Here is an 18,040-nt window from a genome sequence, read left to right as displayed (position 1 = left end):
GGAAGTAGACGGGACAATGCAATGACAATGACACGGTACGAGCGAGAGGACGTGGGGTACCTGTGAGGGCAGAGAGAGGCTGTCTCTGTGGCGTCGCCTCGAACAGGTCCTTCACTCTGTTGTAGATCACCTCCTGGGGGTCGTGCAGGTAGAAGGACTCGCTCTCGTTGACGCTCTCGTTCGAGCTGGATTCTGACGCACTCGACGCGCTGAAAGGCGATCGATCGATCAGATCGCACCGATAAACTGTAACTCTCACCTGTGTCGGTGCGTGTTCATCGGATTGATGTAGAGGCCGTCTTGGGGGGCGTGGGGGGCCTCCACGGATCTGCCCCCCGGAGGCGGGTGCAAGTAGAACGGTTCCGAGTTGTCGCCGGCCTGGACCGGCTTGCACGCGGAGCAGTCCCCGTTCAAAGTGTTGCCCTGCAAAAGTACAAATCACAACGAAATTCTCAACATGATTTTCGACATCACCATGACGAAGATGTCGACCAAACTGACCAAAAATCGGAACAATTTCTCTCAAGAGAGTTTGTTATAATTGCACCGGTTTCAAAACCAGGTACGGTACCATTAAAGTAATTTCTAATAATCGCTCGTTACTATTAATTGATCGGATTAAAGCTTGAAGTCCGTTTTGTTTCGTTATCGGTTACGTAAAGCCGCTCACCCTTTTCGATTGGTCGCTCTTCCTGGTGCAGGAGCAGGGCTTGGAGGGGCGGTCGCCGTCCTTGTAATCTGGGGTGGTTCCGTGTTGGACGAGCACGTTCAGACACTGGGAAATTTACGAATGACGTGACATTTTTCCAAGAGACGAAAACAAAATTGGTTCTACCTCGACCTGTTGATTCTCTGCGGCGTCGTTGATCGGACTCTTGCCGTACTTGTCCAAAGAGAGACGAGCGCCGTGCTTGAGCAGCCAACGGACCGTCTCCAGGTGGCCCCTGGAGGCGGCGAAGTGGAGTGGAGTCGCTCCGTCGCCGTCTCTCAAGTTCGGGTCGACTCCTTGCTCTTGGATCTGGCGATGGCAGTTATTAAAGCCGTGAAAAGTTTTACAAGTTTTTCACATTTTTTTTTCATTCACCGACTCAAATTACTCGTGTAGATTTTTCTTCATTTAAAACATGACAACGTAATCAAAGAGCAGTCTATTTTCTGTTAAATAAACGCAAAACACGTTCAAGGTTTTACATTCGATTCTCTTCCCTCACTTTTACTCATTTAAAAGCAGTCAAGTGTACTACATTTCAGATTTTACAAATTTTGTAAATGTCTCAATTTTTAATTTACAACTTTTAAAAAATATTCAAACTGCAGTAAGTATGTATTTTATTCTGAAAAAGTTTTCTGCTAAGGTAAAAAAAAATCGATGAAAATGTCTTCCAAAAAGCACTACCAAGGTCTAATATTTTTTAGAACTCAAGGTACTACCAAGGTCTAGATTTTTTTAGAACTTTTAGTTTTTTAACCGCATCACCGACAACAAATAATTAGAAAATAGTTATTTACACTACTTGAGAGGCACGAAGGCAACCCTTCGGTAAACTATTGTTCTCTCGACAGGAATGGAATATTTTCCGCCTGGGTATGTTATGTAATATACTATTAATATAATAAATGGTACAAGTTTAGTAGTCTTGCTTCCTTTTGAAAATAAAATGTAGAAACTATCAGCCGAAAAAAGCTGCAACTTTTTCAAGAAACGATGTTTGCAAGTTTTAACTGGAAGCGACGGAACAAGAGTGGATCCTTCGGAAAGTTGTATTAATGATTCGGTGACTGTCGTTGTGATGAATTATGTAAAATGATGAATTGTTATAGTTATTTTTGGTTATTATTGTCAATATACAAATTCTTTTTCATTAAACTGAATTTCAATTATGCGTGAGCGAAAGACCTTCACCCTTCACCTGGTAACTATGGATAGAGACTCACTTTCTAGGTAGGTATCGAACAAAAATATTTTATTTTTTCATATACAAAAAAAAAGACGAGTCCATAGCTCCCTTATTTATCGAAGGATTTTAATTATCTATATACCAAATTAAATGGTTGGTAATAGGCTACAAAATGGCCTACCAAATTCACGTATAGCTCCAAGGGTTTCAAGACTAAACTGTCAAATTTTTTTTTTTAATGGGATTACATACTTTTTTTTAGTAATTCTGATAGAGATTTTTATTCTGAAAACAACAATGTATCACAAGTATAACTTCACATAAAAAAAATAACAGTAACTTTTGAAACAAATGACGAACACCAAGAGAGAAGCTATCAACAAGCATTGCGTTACAATGTAATAACCAAATTAAGTTAGCTGGAAGAACAAATGATAAATAATAACATGTGGGATTGCGCAGATATGCCGCCAATGTTTAGCGCAAAATGGAACATATTATTCGTTCACGATTGTTTCAAATTCGGTCTGTCTATGAAGATCTGACATTTTAGTTGGCAATATTGTGATTTGGCATAATAAATCTATTTTGGTTATAATTGAATTACACTGAATCAATTAGGGAATTGACAACAAGACGAATATTTAATAACGAAATGTCATATGACAGGACCTGACGCCAATCTAACAAAAAGATATCGTGGCCTCCTGCGTGTTTAAAACAATCGTGAACGGCATATAGACAATAATAGCGTTTTTTTATTTTGGATTTTTTTGTATTTTTGGTACGTAAGTGTATACATTGCTGTTTTTAGAATAAAAATCTCTATCAGAATGACTAAAAAAAAGTATGTGTCCGTATTTAAAAAAAATATTTTGACAGTTTACCCTTGAAGCCCTTGGGGGTATACCTAAATTTAGTAGGCCATTTGGTAGCCTGTTAACAACCATTTAATTTGGTGTATAGATTATTAAAATCCTCCAATAAATACGGGAGTTATGAACTCGTCTTCTTTTTCGGGGACACCTGTATAATACAATAAGTGATCTAATTTTTTCCAACAAAATTTATCATTTAAGACATGAGTAGCTTTTGCAACGAAAATTACAGGAGTCGACGAAGGAGACGAGTGTAATTTTCCAAAAGCAAAAGCTACGAATGTCTTAAATGACAAATTTTGCAGAAAAAATTAGACCACAAATTGTATTCGACTTGACAATCCACCGAGAAATTTTTTATCGAGTTGACCTAATAAATTTGACGTTTCATTTTGACATAAATTTTTTCACTTATAATTACACGAGAGCTTTTTTTTGTCGAAGTAAACATGACATTTCAATGAGAATTTTGTTGCCTGGCAATTTAACGAAAAAAACTGCCTGAAAAAATTACGAGTCCGTAGGACGAGTAATTTTTTCTGGCAGTTTTTTAAGTTTAATTGCCAGATAACAAAACTCGAATTATAAATGGCAAGTTTACTTCGACACATAAAAAAAGCTTGAGTGTAATTCGGTAAGACAATTTAATGAATACGTAAATCACTATGATGCAGACCTACTAGAATCAGACGCTTTCAAAGGTTAGGTTCCGTTTTGTCCCTGGAAAAGTTAGGGCAAACTTTTTTCGCTGTCATAATGACAAAAACACCGCTGCTTATGGGATTTTTAGTGTATGAATTAAATTGTCACTATAAATCAATTTGATTGGTCCAAATTTGAAAAATGCTGCAATTTGATTGGTTAAAAATTTTCGAGTTGGATTGTCACTATAAATCAATTTGATTGGTCCAAATTTGAAAGATGCTGCAATTTGATTGGTTAAAAATTTTCGAGTTGGATTGTCTAACAAAATTTATTGATAATAAGAATTAAGGGATTTTTTTTACAAAAAAAATCACCGTATTAACGTTTTATAATGTCGTCTTAGAACGCTTCAGATTTTAGCCGGCAAATTTTTTCATTTGTTTTTATTTTTTTAGACATTTTGAATTTTTTTAACGGACTAAGGTTTTATACCGGGTGTATTATGAAAAACCTTTAGTGCTATAACTTCCTTATTTTTTATCCGATTTTAATAAATGATATGTCAAACAAAATCTATTTATATTTATATATTTGATTATTAATTAAGCAATTCTCTACAAAACCTTCTTCTCTGTCTTAAAATATTATAGTATTGACTTTATTATATTAACCGACTCAGGCGGTTATCAGAGAATACCTATTTATTTATGCGAGATGTTTATAAAGCACAATGTAACGGGTGTTTTTTTAAATTTGGCGTCAAAGTAGGCGTTGAACTGTCGATTGTGAACGCACTATACAGGTTACGGATCACGGATCAGCTGTTTAAATCTTACGCTTTTACACGAGTGGTGCGCTCTCAATCGACTCTCCAACGCCTACTTCGACGCCAAATTAAAAAAAAAAACACCCTTTACGTTTTTCTACAAGTGGGAAGTTTACACTCGCGAGCGCGGCGAGTGTTGTAATTCCGCGTGTAAAAAGTGCTTTACACAGTAATTGCATACACCGTATTTGAAACATTCATTATGTAAGTAAAATAAAATAATCGCAAAAAAAATTAATAGGTACAATTTCAAAATATGAGTCAGGTAGCATTAATTTCCCTCTGTCATTATATAAGTTAGTAATTGCCTAAAAGTAAAAAACTGTCACCATATTGAAGCGTCTTTCTACAATTATTTGCATAAAATGAGCGGTTATTGTGGTGAAAGTGATAATGAAGCACTGTCAGGCATTTTAGCAGAAACGCATTTTGTATTTTATCTTTTTCCTTAGCAAATTAAGTAAAATTTGGTTATGTGTGAGTGTGCTAAAGTGAGAATAAAATTCCCCAAACTGTAAAATATTGTACAATACACGTGTGATAACGCATCATTAACAAACTTGTGCGATTACACAACTCGGCTGTGCCTCGTGCAAATGTCTGCTCTTATCCCACTTATATCGTAAACATCTATTAAAAAACAACTACTTCTTTAAATAGTGGTGCAAGAGTTTTTTCACTTAGGTATCCTTTTCATTAATTTGTTTTGTTTTGTTTTTCCATTAAATAATTTTATGGGAAATTTTTGCATTGTAAATACAAAATGTTATGTAATAATTATGTTATCAATACAATCATTCAACATTTTCACAAAATAGATCGGATTCATTAACTCGAACTTAACCGACTCGAAGGTTTTCTTAGATTTCTTTGTTTCTTTAAATGTTTATTAGACGTATTTTTCCTCATTTTTTTTTAGTCTTACGAAAAAAGTCACCCCTTTTAAGGTGGTACTATGATATTTTTTTTCTCCAAAATGTGTACTTATTTAGTTTTTTAAATTTTCTTTATTTAAAAATTTGTTCGTATTAATAGAGCTGTTTTAACAAAAAGTGCTGCATTGGCGAATTTATATCTTTTAGAACTTTTTTTGCTTAATTTTCGTATTTTCAAAATCCGCCCAAAAATTAATTTTTTTGTCCAACCGTACGCGAAACGAGCATTTCGCGTACTTAAAACAGGCCGCGAAATCCAATTTCGCGGCCGTTGCTTTTAACGACGGCCCTTAAAGTAAACGTCATTTTAATACATATTTGATACAAATCCATGTAAGACTGCCGTTTAGATTTTTCGGGAATGAAATTAGAAACCCCAGCTTATATAATACCTAGGTACTGGAGGAATACAGCAAACACGTGTGATAACGCATCATTAACAAACTTGTGCGATTACACAACTCGGCTGCGCTACGTTGTGCAAATTTATGGTCTTATCCCACTTATATCGTAAACATCTATTAAAAAACAACTACTTTAAATAGTGGTGCAAGAGTTTTTTCACTTACGTATCCTTTTCATTAATTTGTTTTGTTTTGTTTTTCCATTAAATAATTTTATTGGAAATTTTTGCATTGTAAATAAATGTTATGTAATAATTATGTTATCAATACAATTATTTTATTGTAGATTTTTCGCTTAGACATCTATTAATCGGCAATTATCTTATCATTTATCAGATTTAATGACGAAGCACTATTTTCTTAAAAGTCAAAACAATTTTCACTTAAATGTCACTCTCTTGTTCGTATTTCTCTTGTCTACAGAGCAGAACGAATAAATCTTGTATTAACGTAATTCATTCAAGTTACGATTTAACCAAACTAAAATTTAATTCATCAGTTTTCTTATTTTCTCAAGTGCATCGATGTCACTCTACCGTATTTAAACTTGTAGCATTGTACACGGTGTTCCAGTTAAAACAACAACAATAAATGACATTTCTGGACAAATCTCGAAGCTCTAACTTTTTTTTGAGACGTACACCGAAAGATGGGGGTAAAGTAGGTTTCGGTCTCACCCTCTAGATTAAACGTGAATTTTGAAATCGCTTTTTTTTTTATAAAATAACACGAAAATGTATTCACCATCCACTTGACGCAGTTGAGACAGCCCATCTGCGACGCCGCGTGTATGGGTGCCATCCCGTCCTTGGCCCTGACGTAGAGGGAACCCCCGGCTTCCAGCACCAAAAACTTGAGCACATCCAGATGACCTTCTTGGGCTGCTAGATACACCGGCGTGACGTCATTGTCCATCTGAGTGTTGGCACTGCAACAATTTAACACTCTCAACAGCGACACTTTCCTTTTCGACATTTCGACGATTCTCGCATCTTTCGACACTTAATTACGTTTAACTCTAAACGGTGGAAACGTCCACGATCCGAATGGTATTAATTAGTACAACTGCACGGTTGAAAGCCCCACTTGGAAGGTTGGACTTTGCGAAACAGGCGACTAATCAATACGTGTGAGAGAGACTTTATTTTACAACAATTATGCTGCGACGTAGTTACTCCGGCGGAAGATTGATGGATCTTACGCAAGTTGCGGCGTCGAAAGTAAAAACCAGATTTTGGATCGAGCCGGTTACAGAAAACTGTAAAAACTGTTGGCATCACTGTTGGTGATTTTCCAGCGGCCCGGGCCGCCATTTCGCAACCTGCGTTCGCAATTAACGCCATTTGCATTAGATCGGGCGCTTGTCATTTTTTAGAAAGGAGTTGTTTCCTGCCACAAAAATCCACCGGTCTAGGTCTGCTCGGTGCGAGTGCGATAACGGCCAAAGTGGGTCGGCGAGAAAATCTGAAAAAGAATTCGCTGGTTCGACAACTATTCCTCCGTCGAAGAGCAAATTACTCGTACTGTACTCGGCCGTTGAATGACAGATGTGGAGACGTTGTTTTTTTTTACTGTTAAGCTTCTTTACATTCTCGGACTAAATTGCAACAGTCGCAGAAAAACTTCTCGGGCTGTTCACCTGCGGGTCAGATTTTTGCAACCCGCTCCTGTGCACCAAAGGTCGCACTTTCGATTCCGTTTACATAATTTTTTGCACCGCCTCGACTTCCTCGTGAAAGAGGAAAAATCGCAAAGGCCGACGCTCGAAGGGATAAAAACTAGACTCTCAGTTCTTGTGCAAATAGACATAACAATTACCGTCGTCGAGGCGAGATTTTTTCTCCTGCTTCCGACTGGTTCTTGTGGAATTCTTGTTGGGTGACCTCGAGGTGTGACATCTCAAACTCGCGACACTTTTGCTGTGGTCGACACTGACTGGGCCAAGAGTACCGCGAGAGACTCCGTTTTTGGTGGCGAGTGGGGGCAGGGTGCGAGGAGGAAATGGGGAAATTTCGAGTCCTCCTGGGAGGCCCGTTCGTCTTGATCGCTCGAGGAAAGTCTACATGTTTAAACTGTTTTCTTTAAAAAAGCAGTTGAACATATCTAACAGTTATGAAATTAATGTTTTGCACATAACGCTAAGTGGCGTTTTATGTTTTATTAATTAGTCTGAACGCTCTTTGAACCAGATAACTTCTGGGCGTTACAAACACAACAGCTTAACAATGTTTCAATTTAAAAAATGCAGTTTTGTAGAGTAGACTGGGCAAGATTCGCCACCACTACTAGCGCCACCTGTATTACGGAATGTTGTCGACCGTTAGTCTTTCTATTTTTTGTTGGGTTTTTGCATTTTCTGTTGTCAGAATTTGAATATTTTGCCAGGTTTAATAGATTTATTACAGTTTTATTGTAATTTTGGACGAGATACGTCGACAAAATTTATGTGACGCGTTAGACATTCGAGTTGCGAAATTGCTTAAATTAAAATTTCATTCTAATGAAACTATTTAATTTTTGCATTTATTAATTGAAAGTTCTGCGAATTACAATGGAACATAAATCACGTCGCAGTTTTATTTATGTTAATTTTACCTGTGCGGCTGTCATTTATTGTGGAGCTAATAAATTTTGTTGGTGTAACATAAAATTCCGTTCTCTCTTGGCCGAAAGTGATCTTTCACCGTTCAAATAACATTTTCACAAAATAGATCGGATTCATTAACTCGAGCTTAACTGACTCGAAGGTTTTCTTAGATTTCTTTGTTTCTTTAAATGTTTATTTAAACGTATTTTTCCTTATTTTTTTAGTCTTACGAAAAAAGTCACCCCTTTTAAGGTGGTCATACTATGATATTTTTTTATCCAAAATGTGTACTTATTTAGTGTTTTTTTAAATTTTCTTTATTTAAAAATTTGTTCGTATTAATATAGCTGTTTTAACAAAAAGTGTTGCATTGGCGAATTTATGATATCTTTTAGAACTTTTTTGCTTAATTTTTGTATTTTCAAAATCCGCCCAAAAATTAATTTTTTTGTGCAACCGTACGCGAAACGAGCATTTCGCGTACTTAAAACAGGCCGCGAAATCCAATTTCGCGGCCGTTTCTTTTAACGACGGCCCTTAAAGTAAACGTCATTTTAATACATATTTGATACAAATCAGAGTTTCCATGTAAGACTGCCGTTTAGATTTTTCGGGAATGAAATTAGAAACCCCAGCTTTTATAATACCTAGGTACTGGAGGAGTACAGCAAACTTTTCCGATATCTTTATGGTTATTTACAAAATGAGTTGTTTTATTTATGTCATTTCCATAGCCGAATTTATATGTCTTTATTGACAGTGAAGTAAATTTTACTTGTTCATTTTGTAATACATACATAATTACACATAATTTACACAGAAAAAAAAATCTGACATTCGAATTGTCTTAATGACATTTTATTTTTTAAAACCTAAAACAATAATTGTGGACTTGACAGCAGAATTCTAACCTTAACTTTTTTACGCGGCAAATGTGATGAAAAATTATACAGATTGAATCTGGCTTTGATTCTCATTGGTCAATTTATGTGGGCGGAGCAGATAAAAAGTTATAACGGCAATACTATAGTTGATCACACAAAACGACTCGTTTGGTTGAAATTTGGAGGCAAAAAATCTTGGAAAATTGAAAATCTTGATAATTTTGCAAAATGTTAGAGAAAAGTTGAATAAATTAGCGAGTTCTTCCACTGGTTAAAATGAACACACGTATTTCAGATACACCCTGTATAGAAAATACATTTAGTTTCAGCACAGTCTCTTGTGGTACTCCACCATTCTGTTTAATAATTGATATGTTTTATCGTTTCAAGTTTTAGCAAACGACACATTCGAACAAATATTTTTCCTTCAGTTCAGTTCTTCAGTTCTGACATTACGATGATAAACTGCAACATGTGACCAAGACAGTTCAAAATACAGTTTATACAGGGTGATTCATATAGTATCATACAAACTTTAACCGGTGGTAGATTCCAACCCTAGACACTCTTACAAAAATGTCTAGGTTCTAAGGTTAAAATTATTGAAGATAAAGCATGTTGAATAGAATAGTGTACTACCACCTTTTAAAAACTGCAGTTAAATGAAAATATTTTACGTTGAAACAAACTATCGGGCATTGTTGTCAAAATGAAACTAAAGCGAACTTTATAATACATACCAATATTTTCTCTATAGTAACAATTGTTTGCTTCTATTATGACATTGATGACATTCACGAAGAATGGCATTTACTAATAGTGAAAAACCGATATGGTAATTTTTGACAATTTTTGATGTATGACTCAAAATTGTATTGTCAAGAGCCTTTTGAGACCGGATTCTGCCACTGGTTAAAATATTTACGAAACAATATGAATCACCCTGTATGTAACGAGATTTTTTACTCACTCACATCATATTGTCTCCTTGCCAATTATTATTCAAACGTACAGTTCGCTCCAACATTGACCGGGCAATCTTGTCTCCACTTTAAACTCTTGCAGTATTAAAACTGCGCTTTCGACGCATCAATTAAAACAATTGTACAGTTTTTAATGCGAGTGAAACTTCCCGTATCGCTTTATAAAATTTATTTCGGCGGAAAATCACTTTAACGCACGCAAACAACACACTCGGAAACAACAAGTTTTTTTCGCAATTTCTATAATTACCATCGGAATTAAAAAATTTTCTCTTTGATTCGAACAAGATTGTGTGCAATGAAATTTTTTGCACTTATTATTTCACGCCCGAAAGTGAAAACACGATCACAATCGGCGAGTTGAAGAAGATTTGACCTCTCGTCTCTTCACCCAGATTCCAGAATTTGTTTGTACATGACAGCGAACATTAAAATTGCAATGCATTTAAGCTGCACGCGCTACTTAAAAGTGCATGTCGGCGTTGCTAGATGCGCACCGACAATCATTTCGACGGAATTAATCTTGACAAGTGATAATTTAGATGGATCCGTCTCGGCGGCGCAAGAAAGCGTTAACGTTCGGCCATTCGGCAAAAAATAAAACAAAATCCAAATAATATGGAAATTACGCACGGGACTTTCTAAATGAGATTTAAAACCATCCGAAATAAATCTGATGAGACGCACTTTCACTGTTACGGTTTTCGGACAAACGCACCCCGCGTCGGCCCGATTCCATCCAACAGACTGACCGTGGTGATTGCCCGGAAAGAAAAACTAGATCCAAGAGCGTGAAAAAAGGCGCAGGATCGCCGAGTCCTTTACCTGATCCTCGAGCCGGAGCTCCGGTGCCTTCGCCTGCCGGTGGAGGTCCTGGACATTTCTTTCTTCTTCTTCTTTTGGTTTACACTCGCCGATTCGAATTTGTTTTGTTTAGTTCGCGAATCACATGCCACTCGGCTGTCATCACCGGTACTATACCCAGATCCGGCCGACAGTTAGTACGGTACTGCCTTTACAATGTTCAGGCGAACTCGTAAAGAAAGTTGTAATCTTGGAGGGGTGGGGATGGGGGCGGCGACGCGAAGCGACTTTAATTGTTGTCACAATTGGAAAAAATTTCGTTTTAATTGTGCGATTCACGGAAGACGCCGACCGTGATCTTGTGTATTTTTATTTTTTTCACTGGGAGATCGGAATCTGATATTTATTTATGATATGCAGCGAGCGTGCAAGGTGCCAGATGGCGTAATCGGAAATGTGTAAAAAATGATTAAGAGGTGGTTTGCGTACGGCGATGGGTATCTGGTTTTGCAAAAGTGGGGTAATTTTATTTATATTCAGATTAGATGATGACCCGTTTGTCGTAATTATTTTGCGGTGAACATTACGTGACTGACTTTTAAGGCAAATTAAAGGCTGAAATGGCGCGGCCAATCTATTAAATACATAATAATTAATTCATTATGTTGTTGAAACGCGAAGAACTCGTTGGTGATGGTGAAATCTTTTATGGTAGTAATTTTTCGCCGATCAAGTGTTATTTAACGACGGACGACAAAAAGTTATAATTAACGGTGGATCTATTGCCAATTCACAAACGGAAATTTATCACTCTGGATTTTAAAGTATCGGAATTTGTTCCACATTGCCTCGATCCAGGCTTGTTGGAAAAATATAAATGTAGTGCAGTAATCTATTGGAATTTGAAAACGTACAAAAAAAAATCATTTGGACATATATTGGTATATTTCAATAATGTAGCCATAGCCGGCTAGATATGACTGCTGACTGTTGAAATTTATGTAAAATTTGTAAAATCACCCTGTATTATTATATGATAAAGAAGGGGCACTGCATCGAGGCCGGATTAATTTATAATGAAAGGCAGAAATAGCGCAGCCAATCTATAAAATACATAATAATTAATTCATTATGTTGTTGTAACGCCAAGAAGTTGATGGCGTTGTTATATCAAGTAATGATACATCCTTCCTTTTGTTATTATGTTATTATTGTTATTATGTCTTTTGCTTTATTTGTTTGCAAAAATAAGATTGATTATCCGAAAATTAAAACGCTCCGTACTGTCTAAGTTTCTATTACAAATCAAAAATAATACTTTATTAATTGGCATTTCAACTCAAAAGGTTAGCGTCATGTTGTATATTTTTCCAGTGTTTTTTCATTCTCAGATGTGTCAACATCAAGCAAACATTTACAGCATCAGTAAATGAACCCAGAGCTTTGCCTGGTATTTTTCTTTTTCACAAATTAATAATTTATTTAATAATTAATACATTTCTAAATAGAATTTATTGCTTATTTATTTAAATTAAATTTCTCTCTTGAACCATTTTAAAAATTGTTTTTTATTTATTATTGTTGCAATAATTGAGCATCTGTAAACATCAGATATGTATCACAGACACTGTTTCAAATTAATTTATTAATTATTGAATGAATTGTGAAACTTTCGTACCTTTTGATTTAGATTAAAACAAAAATCTAATAACAATAAATTGATAAAGTGAACGATCACACAAAACTGACTCCCACTTTTTCCAAAAACAAAAAATGAAGAATTTTTATCAGAAACAAAATGTCCCATTTTATCTTCAAAAATTCTTATCAAAACGTGACCCGACTCACTCCCTGCAAAAAGTTTCGTCCGTTTTTTTTTTTTAAATTTTGGCCGCTTATGTTCTGCTCTTTAGATTACAAAGTATACAATAGTTATTTGTCCAATATGTCTACAAAGCACTGCACTTTTTATAATCGGAAAGTTTACAGACACGAATGCAGCGAGTATTATTATTTTTTATTTCGAAATTTTGTGTTATCACAAAATATTTACTTCTATTGTGGGATTAAACTTTCTGTTCTGGTTCGAAGAGTGGTATTTTCGGAAGCACCAAAACCAATTGATCTTCTCCATTTTGTGATCGATTCGTCCATAGAATCATCACTGATTCAATCAACTTCCGGTGGAACTACATTTAACATCTCGTTTTATTGATGTACTGTACTGTACGTTGTGGAAATATCGCGCGTTCAAATGAAATCCTGGGCTGAGTAGGCGTTGGAAAAATTAAACCGTTCAGAACAGTGTAAAGTTTGAATTTCCCGCCGTTTGACACGAAAGACATTTGTTTATGTTTAATCGGGACATAATTGAACATGTTTGTTTTCAGCAAAGGATGCCCTTAGATATTTGCTTCGAGAGTAGGAATCGTTAAGTTATTCTATTTTTAATGTAAAACGTTGAAAAGAGAGAAAAAAAGAAAGATTTTTTGGCTTTAAATTTTAGGTTAGCTGTCAACATACTCCAATTAATCTACGCTTTAAAAAACCACAACAATTGACGGTTTCCAACGTCTTCCCAACCCAGGATTTCATTTGAACGCGCGATAGTTTGTTCCAATTTTGTATAAATTTCACAAAATTATTTAATAAATATCAGCTTCACATTTCAAATTTAAATAAACACCCATTGAAAAAAAAATTAAAGAAATTTTATTATCAATATTCATGAATAATGTATTTAACCAAAAATACCCCGGTTTTTAAATATGTATGTAAGTATTATAAAAATTGACTATATCATTTTACTTTTTTTTCTTAATTGTCTATACGGGATAATTTTTAAAATATGTAGTAATTATGTACTCCATTTTTACGTATCATGAAAATTAGTTATATTTTTTCGTCATTTTGTTTTGTTTTCAAGTATCAGTTATAATTATTTCATCTTTTGAGTATAACGAATTTACCAAAAGAATTGTCAGATCTGGTGAAATTCGGCGAGCGAATCATTTTTGTTTGATGGAGCCTGAGTAAAATGGAAGCATAAGAAGGTAATATCGAACCGAGATGTTTTTCAGTCTTCCCAACTTAAAACACACCATTTCTTAATTCTTAATTTACGTTTAAAGTAACTCCGATTTATTGACGGATTCTGTAAATATCTGGGGAGTGCGGTAGCACGCACGGTTTTTATCTTTTTACACTTAGGTACTTTAAAATTAAATTGTTCATACTGTACTTTAATTTAGTGTAAAACACATTTAAGTACATGAGGTATTTTACATCGCTCGGCTTTGCCTCGTGCCTGAAACCTAGTTGTCGCGCTGCAAAATACACCTACCGCACTCTAATGTAAAAAACTATTTCATTCAATCTCTAACATAACGATTAAAATCCATTTTTCATGTTCGTTTCCTGTGACACATAATCGGGAAAGTGGTATACAGTGCGTTCGTAAAGTTCGGAATAAATTCGATAAAATTGTAAGTATTAATTTCTGAGAAAAATCCTGGAAGAGATCAACTTTGCTTTTAAAAACTACATGTACGTTATTTATCTTGACAGCTTGTCATATCCTAATAACGACGTCATCAATAATTTTTTTAAATGACAACCCTCACTTGTTTTATTTTTTTCTGGTAGACCTTCCTACTACTTAAACGACTAGTGAAAAAAATTGATGCCTTACATAACAATTTTTTTGAAAAAATAACTAATATTACTTAAAAAAATTTAACTTAATTTTTAATGTAAAAATTGTAATTGACCTCAAACAAAAACAAACAAACATCTAAGGTTAACAATAAAATTTAACGCAAATGAAATAGCCTCCCGCCAACTATTTGGCACTCACCGACACTTTGTGCACTTCGCTCAATAATGTCAGGGCTTATTTGTTCTATTTCAGCGCGAATTCTCTGTCGCAAATTTTCTACATTGTTTGGTCTATTAAAATAAACCTTCGATTGTAACTAAACCCATTGAAAAAAAAATGTACGTTAAAAATTAAATTAAATTTTTTGAAGTAAAATTTGTTATTTTCTCAAAAAAATTGTTATGTAAGGTATCAATTTTTTTCATTGATCGTTTAGCTAGTATAAAGGTGTACCAGAAAAATAAGAAAAAAATGGGGGTTGTCATTTAAAAAAATGATTGATGACGTCATTATTAGGAGATGACAAGCTGTCAACATAAGTAAAGTACTGAACAATATGCACTTTTTAAAAACAAAGTTGACCGGTTCGAGAATTTTTCTCAGAAATTATTATAATACTTACAGTTTTATCGAATTTATTCCGAACTTTACGAACGCACTGTATAACTAAATACATATACATATAAACTTTCTCGGTTATACTAGGTGCCCCAAAATTCGCGAAACAACTTAGCAGTAGCAGTCATTAAAATATCACGTAAAAATTTTTTAAATTGTTTTTCTCATTATTTTCTAACATGACTTGACATTGCCCCATTAAGTTGTTCCGCGAATTTTGGGGCACCCAGTATATCTAACTTGACATCTATCAAAAACATTCTTCACTCAAATGTGTTTCCCTATTATGATCATTTTATAAAACGGGGGTAATTTGGTTAAAATATCGATTCCTGTGTCCTGTGTAGGCAGTTGAAAACAAAAAATAAAATAATGAAGAAATGAGTGTTTTTTTTTGGTGCTCAAGAACGGGCATTTAACTATTAAAAATAAGTTAAAACATTTGTCTTATACAGTCAGTTGAAAAAAAAAGCAAAATGATATAGGCCTACATAATACTTTCATGTTTTCGTTTATTAATTCTTATTTCTTTTTCTATTTACCAAACTAGCATTTGTCTCCAACCGTGGACCAATTAGGTCGTTTCAAACTGCCATTTTATTTCTTTTTTATTCTTGTTCTTTACGTAAGATACTCGCTCGTTCCAACTCTTACCATTCTGCATATGTACGATTTACCACTTGCTCCGCAACAAATATCCTTTCGCTCGGCATGCATTTTCATTATTTCCAACGTTTTTACTCGATTTTCAAGCCCCAACCTGGCAAAATTAATTAACTCGGACAGACCTCGATTAAAATTCCATTAATTCCGCTTCAACGCCGACTTTCATCGTGACCCGCTGCCGTCAAAAACTTACTTTTACGGACGGCCTGTACATCTCGACTCTCGTCAGTCGCGTTTTTGAACTTCATTGAAAACGGCAAAAAACGCCAAGTCGACGATGCCGAACGGCCTCCATTCCCGACATCATAATCGCCAACAATTCGGTTATTTTTTACGCAAATTGATTGATTGATGTGTATTTCTCGTAAAAAAGCGAACATGAAGAAACCCCGTTCCGGTCGATCGGCTTTCGAGAAAACTGCACTTCAGGTGTTATGCAGGATGCAAGGGAAAGCGAACGCGTGAATGCACCCGTTGTTCGCTAATTTAACGCAAACATGTACAAACAAATAAATATTCTGATTATCGACGCAAACACGCATCCACAAATCAACATGTTGTCGAAGACTTTCTTTCCCGGTTCGTCCTTGCCACCGCCATCGGGCAACTTCCCAGTTCAATGTTAACGATTCCTCCGTTAATTGGCGGTTTTCTTTCGTCGACGGATACGACGAAAGATTAATCAGAGTGCGGAGAGAGTCGTCCGAATGAATTCGTTTAATGATCATTTCTGCATCCAATTAGTACAACACGGTTCGGTACGGTTTATCACCATTTCGAAAAATAATTCAGCGATCTTATTTATGTGTTTACCACATATCAGCCCCACATGCGCACTCTTTAACCCACTTCACGCTTCTCTGGTTTGTTAAATAAAACGCGGAAAAAATTCGCCAAGTCTTCTCTCGATCGATCTGATCGGAACGAATCGGTTTGAAAGAGCCCTTCGCGGTGGTACAGTTGGACACGCCGTCCACCATCTGCTGTTTTAAATGGCGGCGATCTGGGTCGCCCGGACGTTTTCTTACGATGATTTTCTCTTGGAAAATATCGAATTCGCAGGTCCCGTTCGCGGTATTATCCAACGTGGACCCGTTATGACAACGATTATTGGTGCGGTAGAAAGTGTTAAATTGAATGAAAGTGAGCTCCACTTTGCCGTTTTCAGATTCGGATCAAAATTGTTATCTTTACTTGCGATTTCTTTTACAACAATGGTTAATGTCTCGTCTATTTGGGAGACGTCATTCGTTGTTTGCGTTTGCACGTCCCACAGTCGGCCGACTCGTTTGCATTGTCAAACTTTCCTCACTAATTTTTCTCGTTTCTCCAAACGATAATTTCTCTCGTGTTAACAAGGGCGAGGTGCAGTCTTTTCCATATTATTTTCTCGAATGACCTGACCCAGCGAGGAGTTTGTCCAATAGAGATCAAGAGAAAACCTCTTTCTCCCAACTTCAAACCTCAAGTTCTCTCATACTGCACCTCATGTTTTGCTTGTCCTGTGACAAATTTGATTTCATTTGTCTTCGGACGACGAATCTCCGTTAAATAATGTAATTACCGTGGCACAAAAAAAAAATCATTTGTGATGTAATTACCTATCGTGTTGAAGATAAATTTGTTGTAATTGGTCGTAAGAGCGGCGATCACCGGACTACATCGTAATTACGGTTGATTTTCTCTCGTGCCGACCGGCCGAGATGCCGTGGCACGCCGCGGATCAATTAGTTTTAATTCGTATAGTACTGCGAAGATGCCTCTACCGTATGAACTGCATTCAGAGCGTGACGGACCTGTCACGGAAAATTCCGGGAGGGCAACATACCTCAGATCCGGCGTCGAGTCGACCAGCAAGCGGACGCAGTCGAGACATCCCCTGGCGGCGGCGTAGTGCAGCGCCAGGGTGGTGTTGTTGGCGGCGCGTTCCAGTGCTGGCATGTCGTTCCCGCCGCGGAATTCCGCCTCCCAGAGCAACCACCGTAGGACGTTCAGCCTTCCGTATCTGCAACACGCAACACACCGATGTATTGTAGGTTGTCTATGCTAGACACAATTATTAAAAAAATCGCGTTTATGTTCCAAGTAACGAACATTCCCGTTAAAAACTACACACTCGGAGTATATTTTGTGAAATTAAACAAAAAACTGGGTGGATTACTATTTCTATATACAGGGTGATTCTACCATCGCATGCATAACAACACATCAGGACGACTCAATATTATGGATGATTTTTTTTCGGTCGTTACTG

The 18,040-nt window shown here is 36.1% G+C and overlaps 1 protein-coding gene across 3 annotated transcripts in view; it reads right to left on the bottom strand.

Annotated features, from left to right (window-relative positions):
• Window positions 1–18,040, bottom strand: part of f (forked) — a 46,489-nt gene that overhangs the window by 8,397 nt on the left and 20,052 nt on the right. For all 3 annotated transcript variants that reach the window (XM_069058985.1, XM_069058983.1, XM_069058984.1), the window contains exons 2-7: window positions 17,615–17,791; window positions 6,331–6,514; window positions 836–1,018; window positions 671–775; window positions 260–423; window positions 61–209 (exon numbers count right to left, since the gene is read on the bottom strand). In XM_069058985.1, coding sequence (XP_068915086.1) covers window positions 61–209; window positions 260–423; window positions 671–775; window positions 836–1,018; window positions 6,331–6,514; window positions 17,615–17,791 — 962 coding nt within the window. The remainder of the gene's footprint in view (window positions 1–60; window positions 210–259; window positions 424–670; window positions 776–835; window positions 1,019–6,330; window positions 6,515–17,614; window positions 17,792–18,040) is intronic.

Source organism: Tenebrio molitor, chromosome 9, assembly GCF_963966145.1.
Source record: "Tenebrio molitor chromosome 9, icTenMoli1.1, whole genome shotgun sequence".
NCBI classification, from domain to species: domain Eukaryota; kingdom Metazoa; phylum Arthropoda; class Insecta; order Coleoptera; family Tenebrionidae; genus Tenebrio; species Tenebrio molitor.
This window is presented reverse-complemented; position numbering and strand designations above follow the sequence as displayed.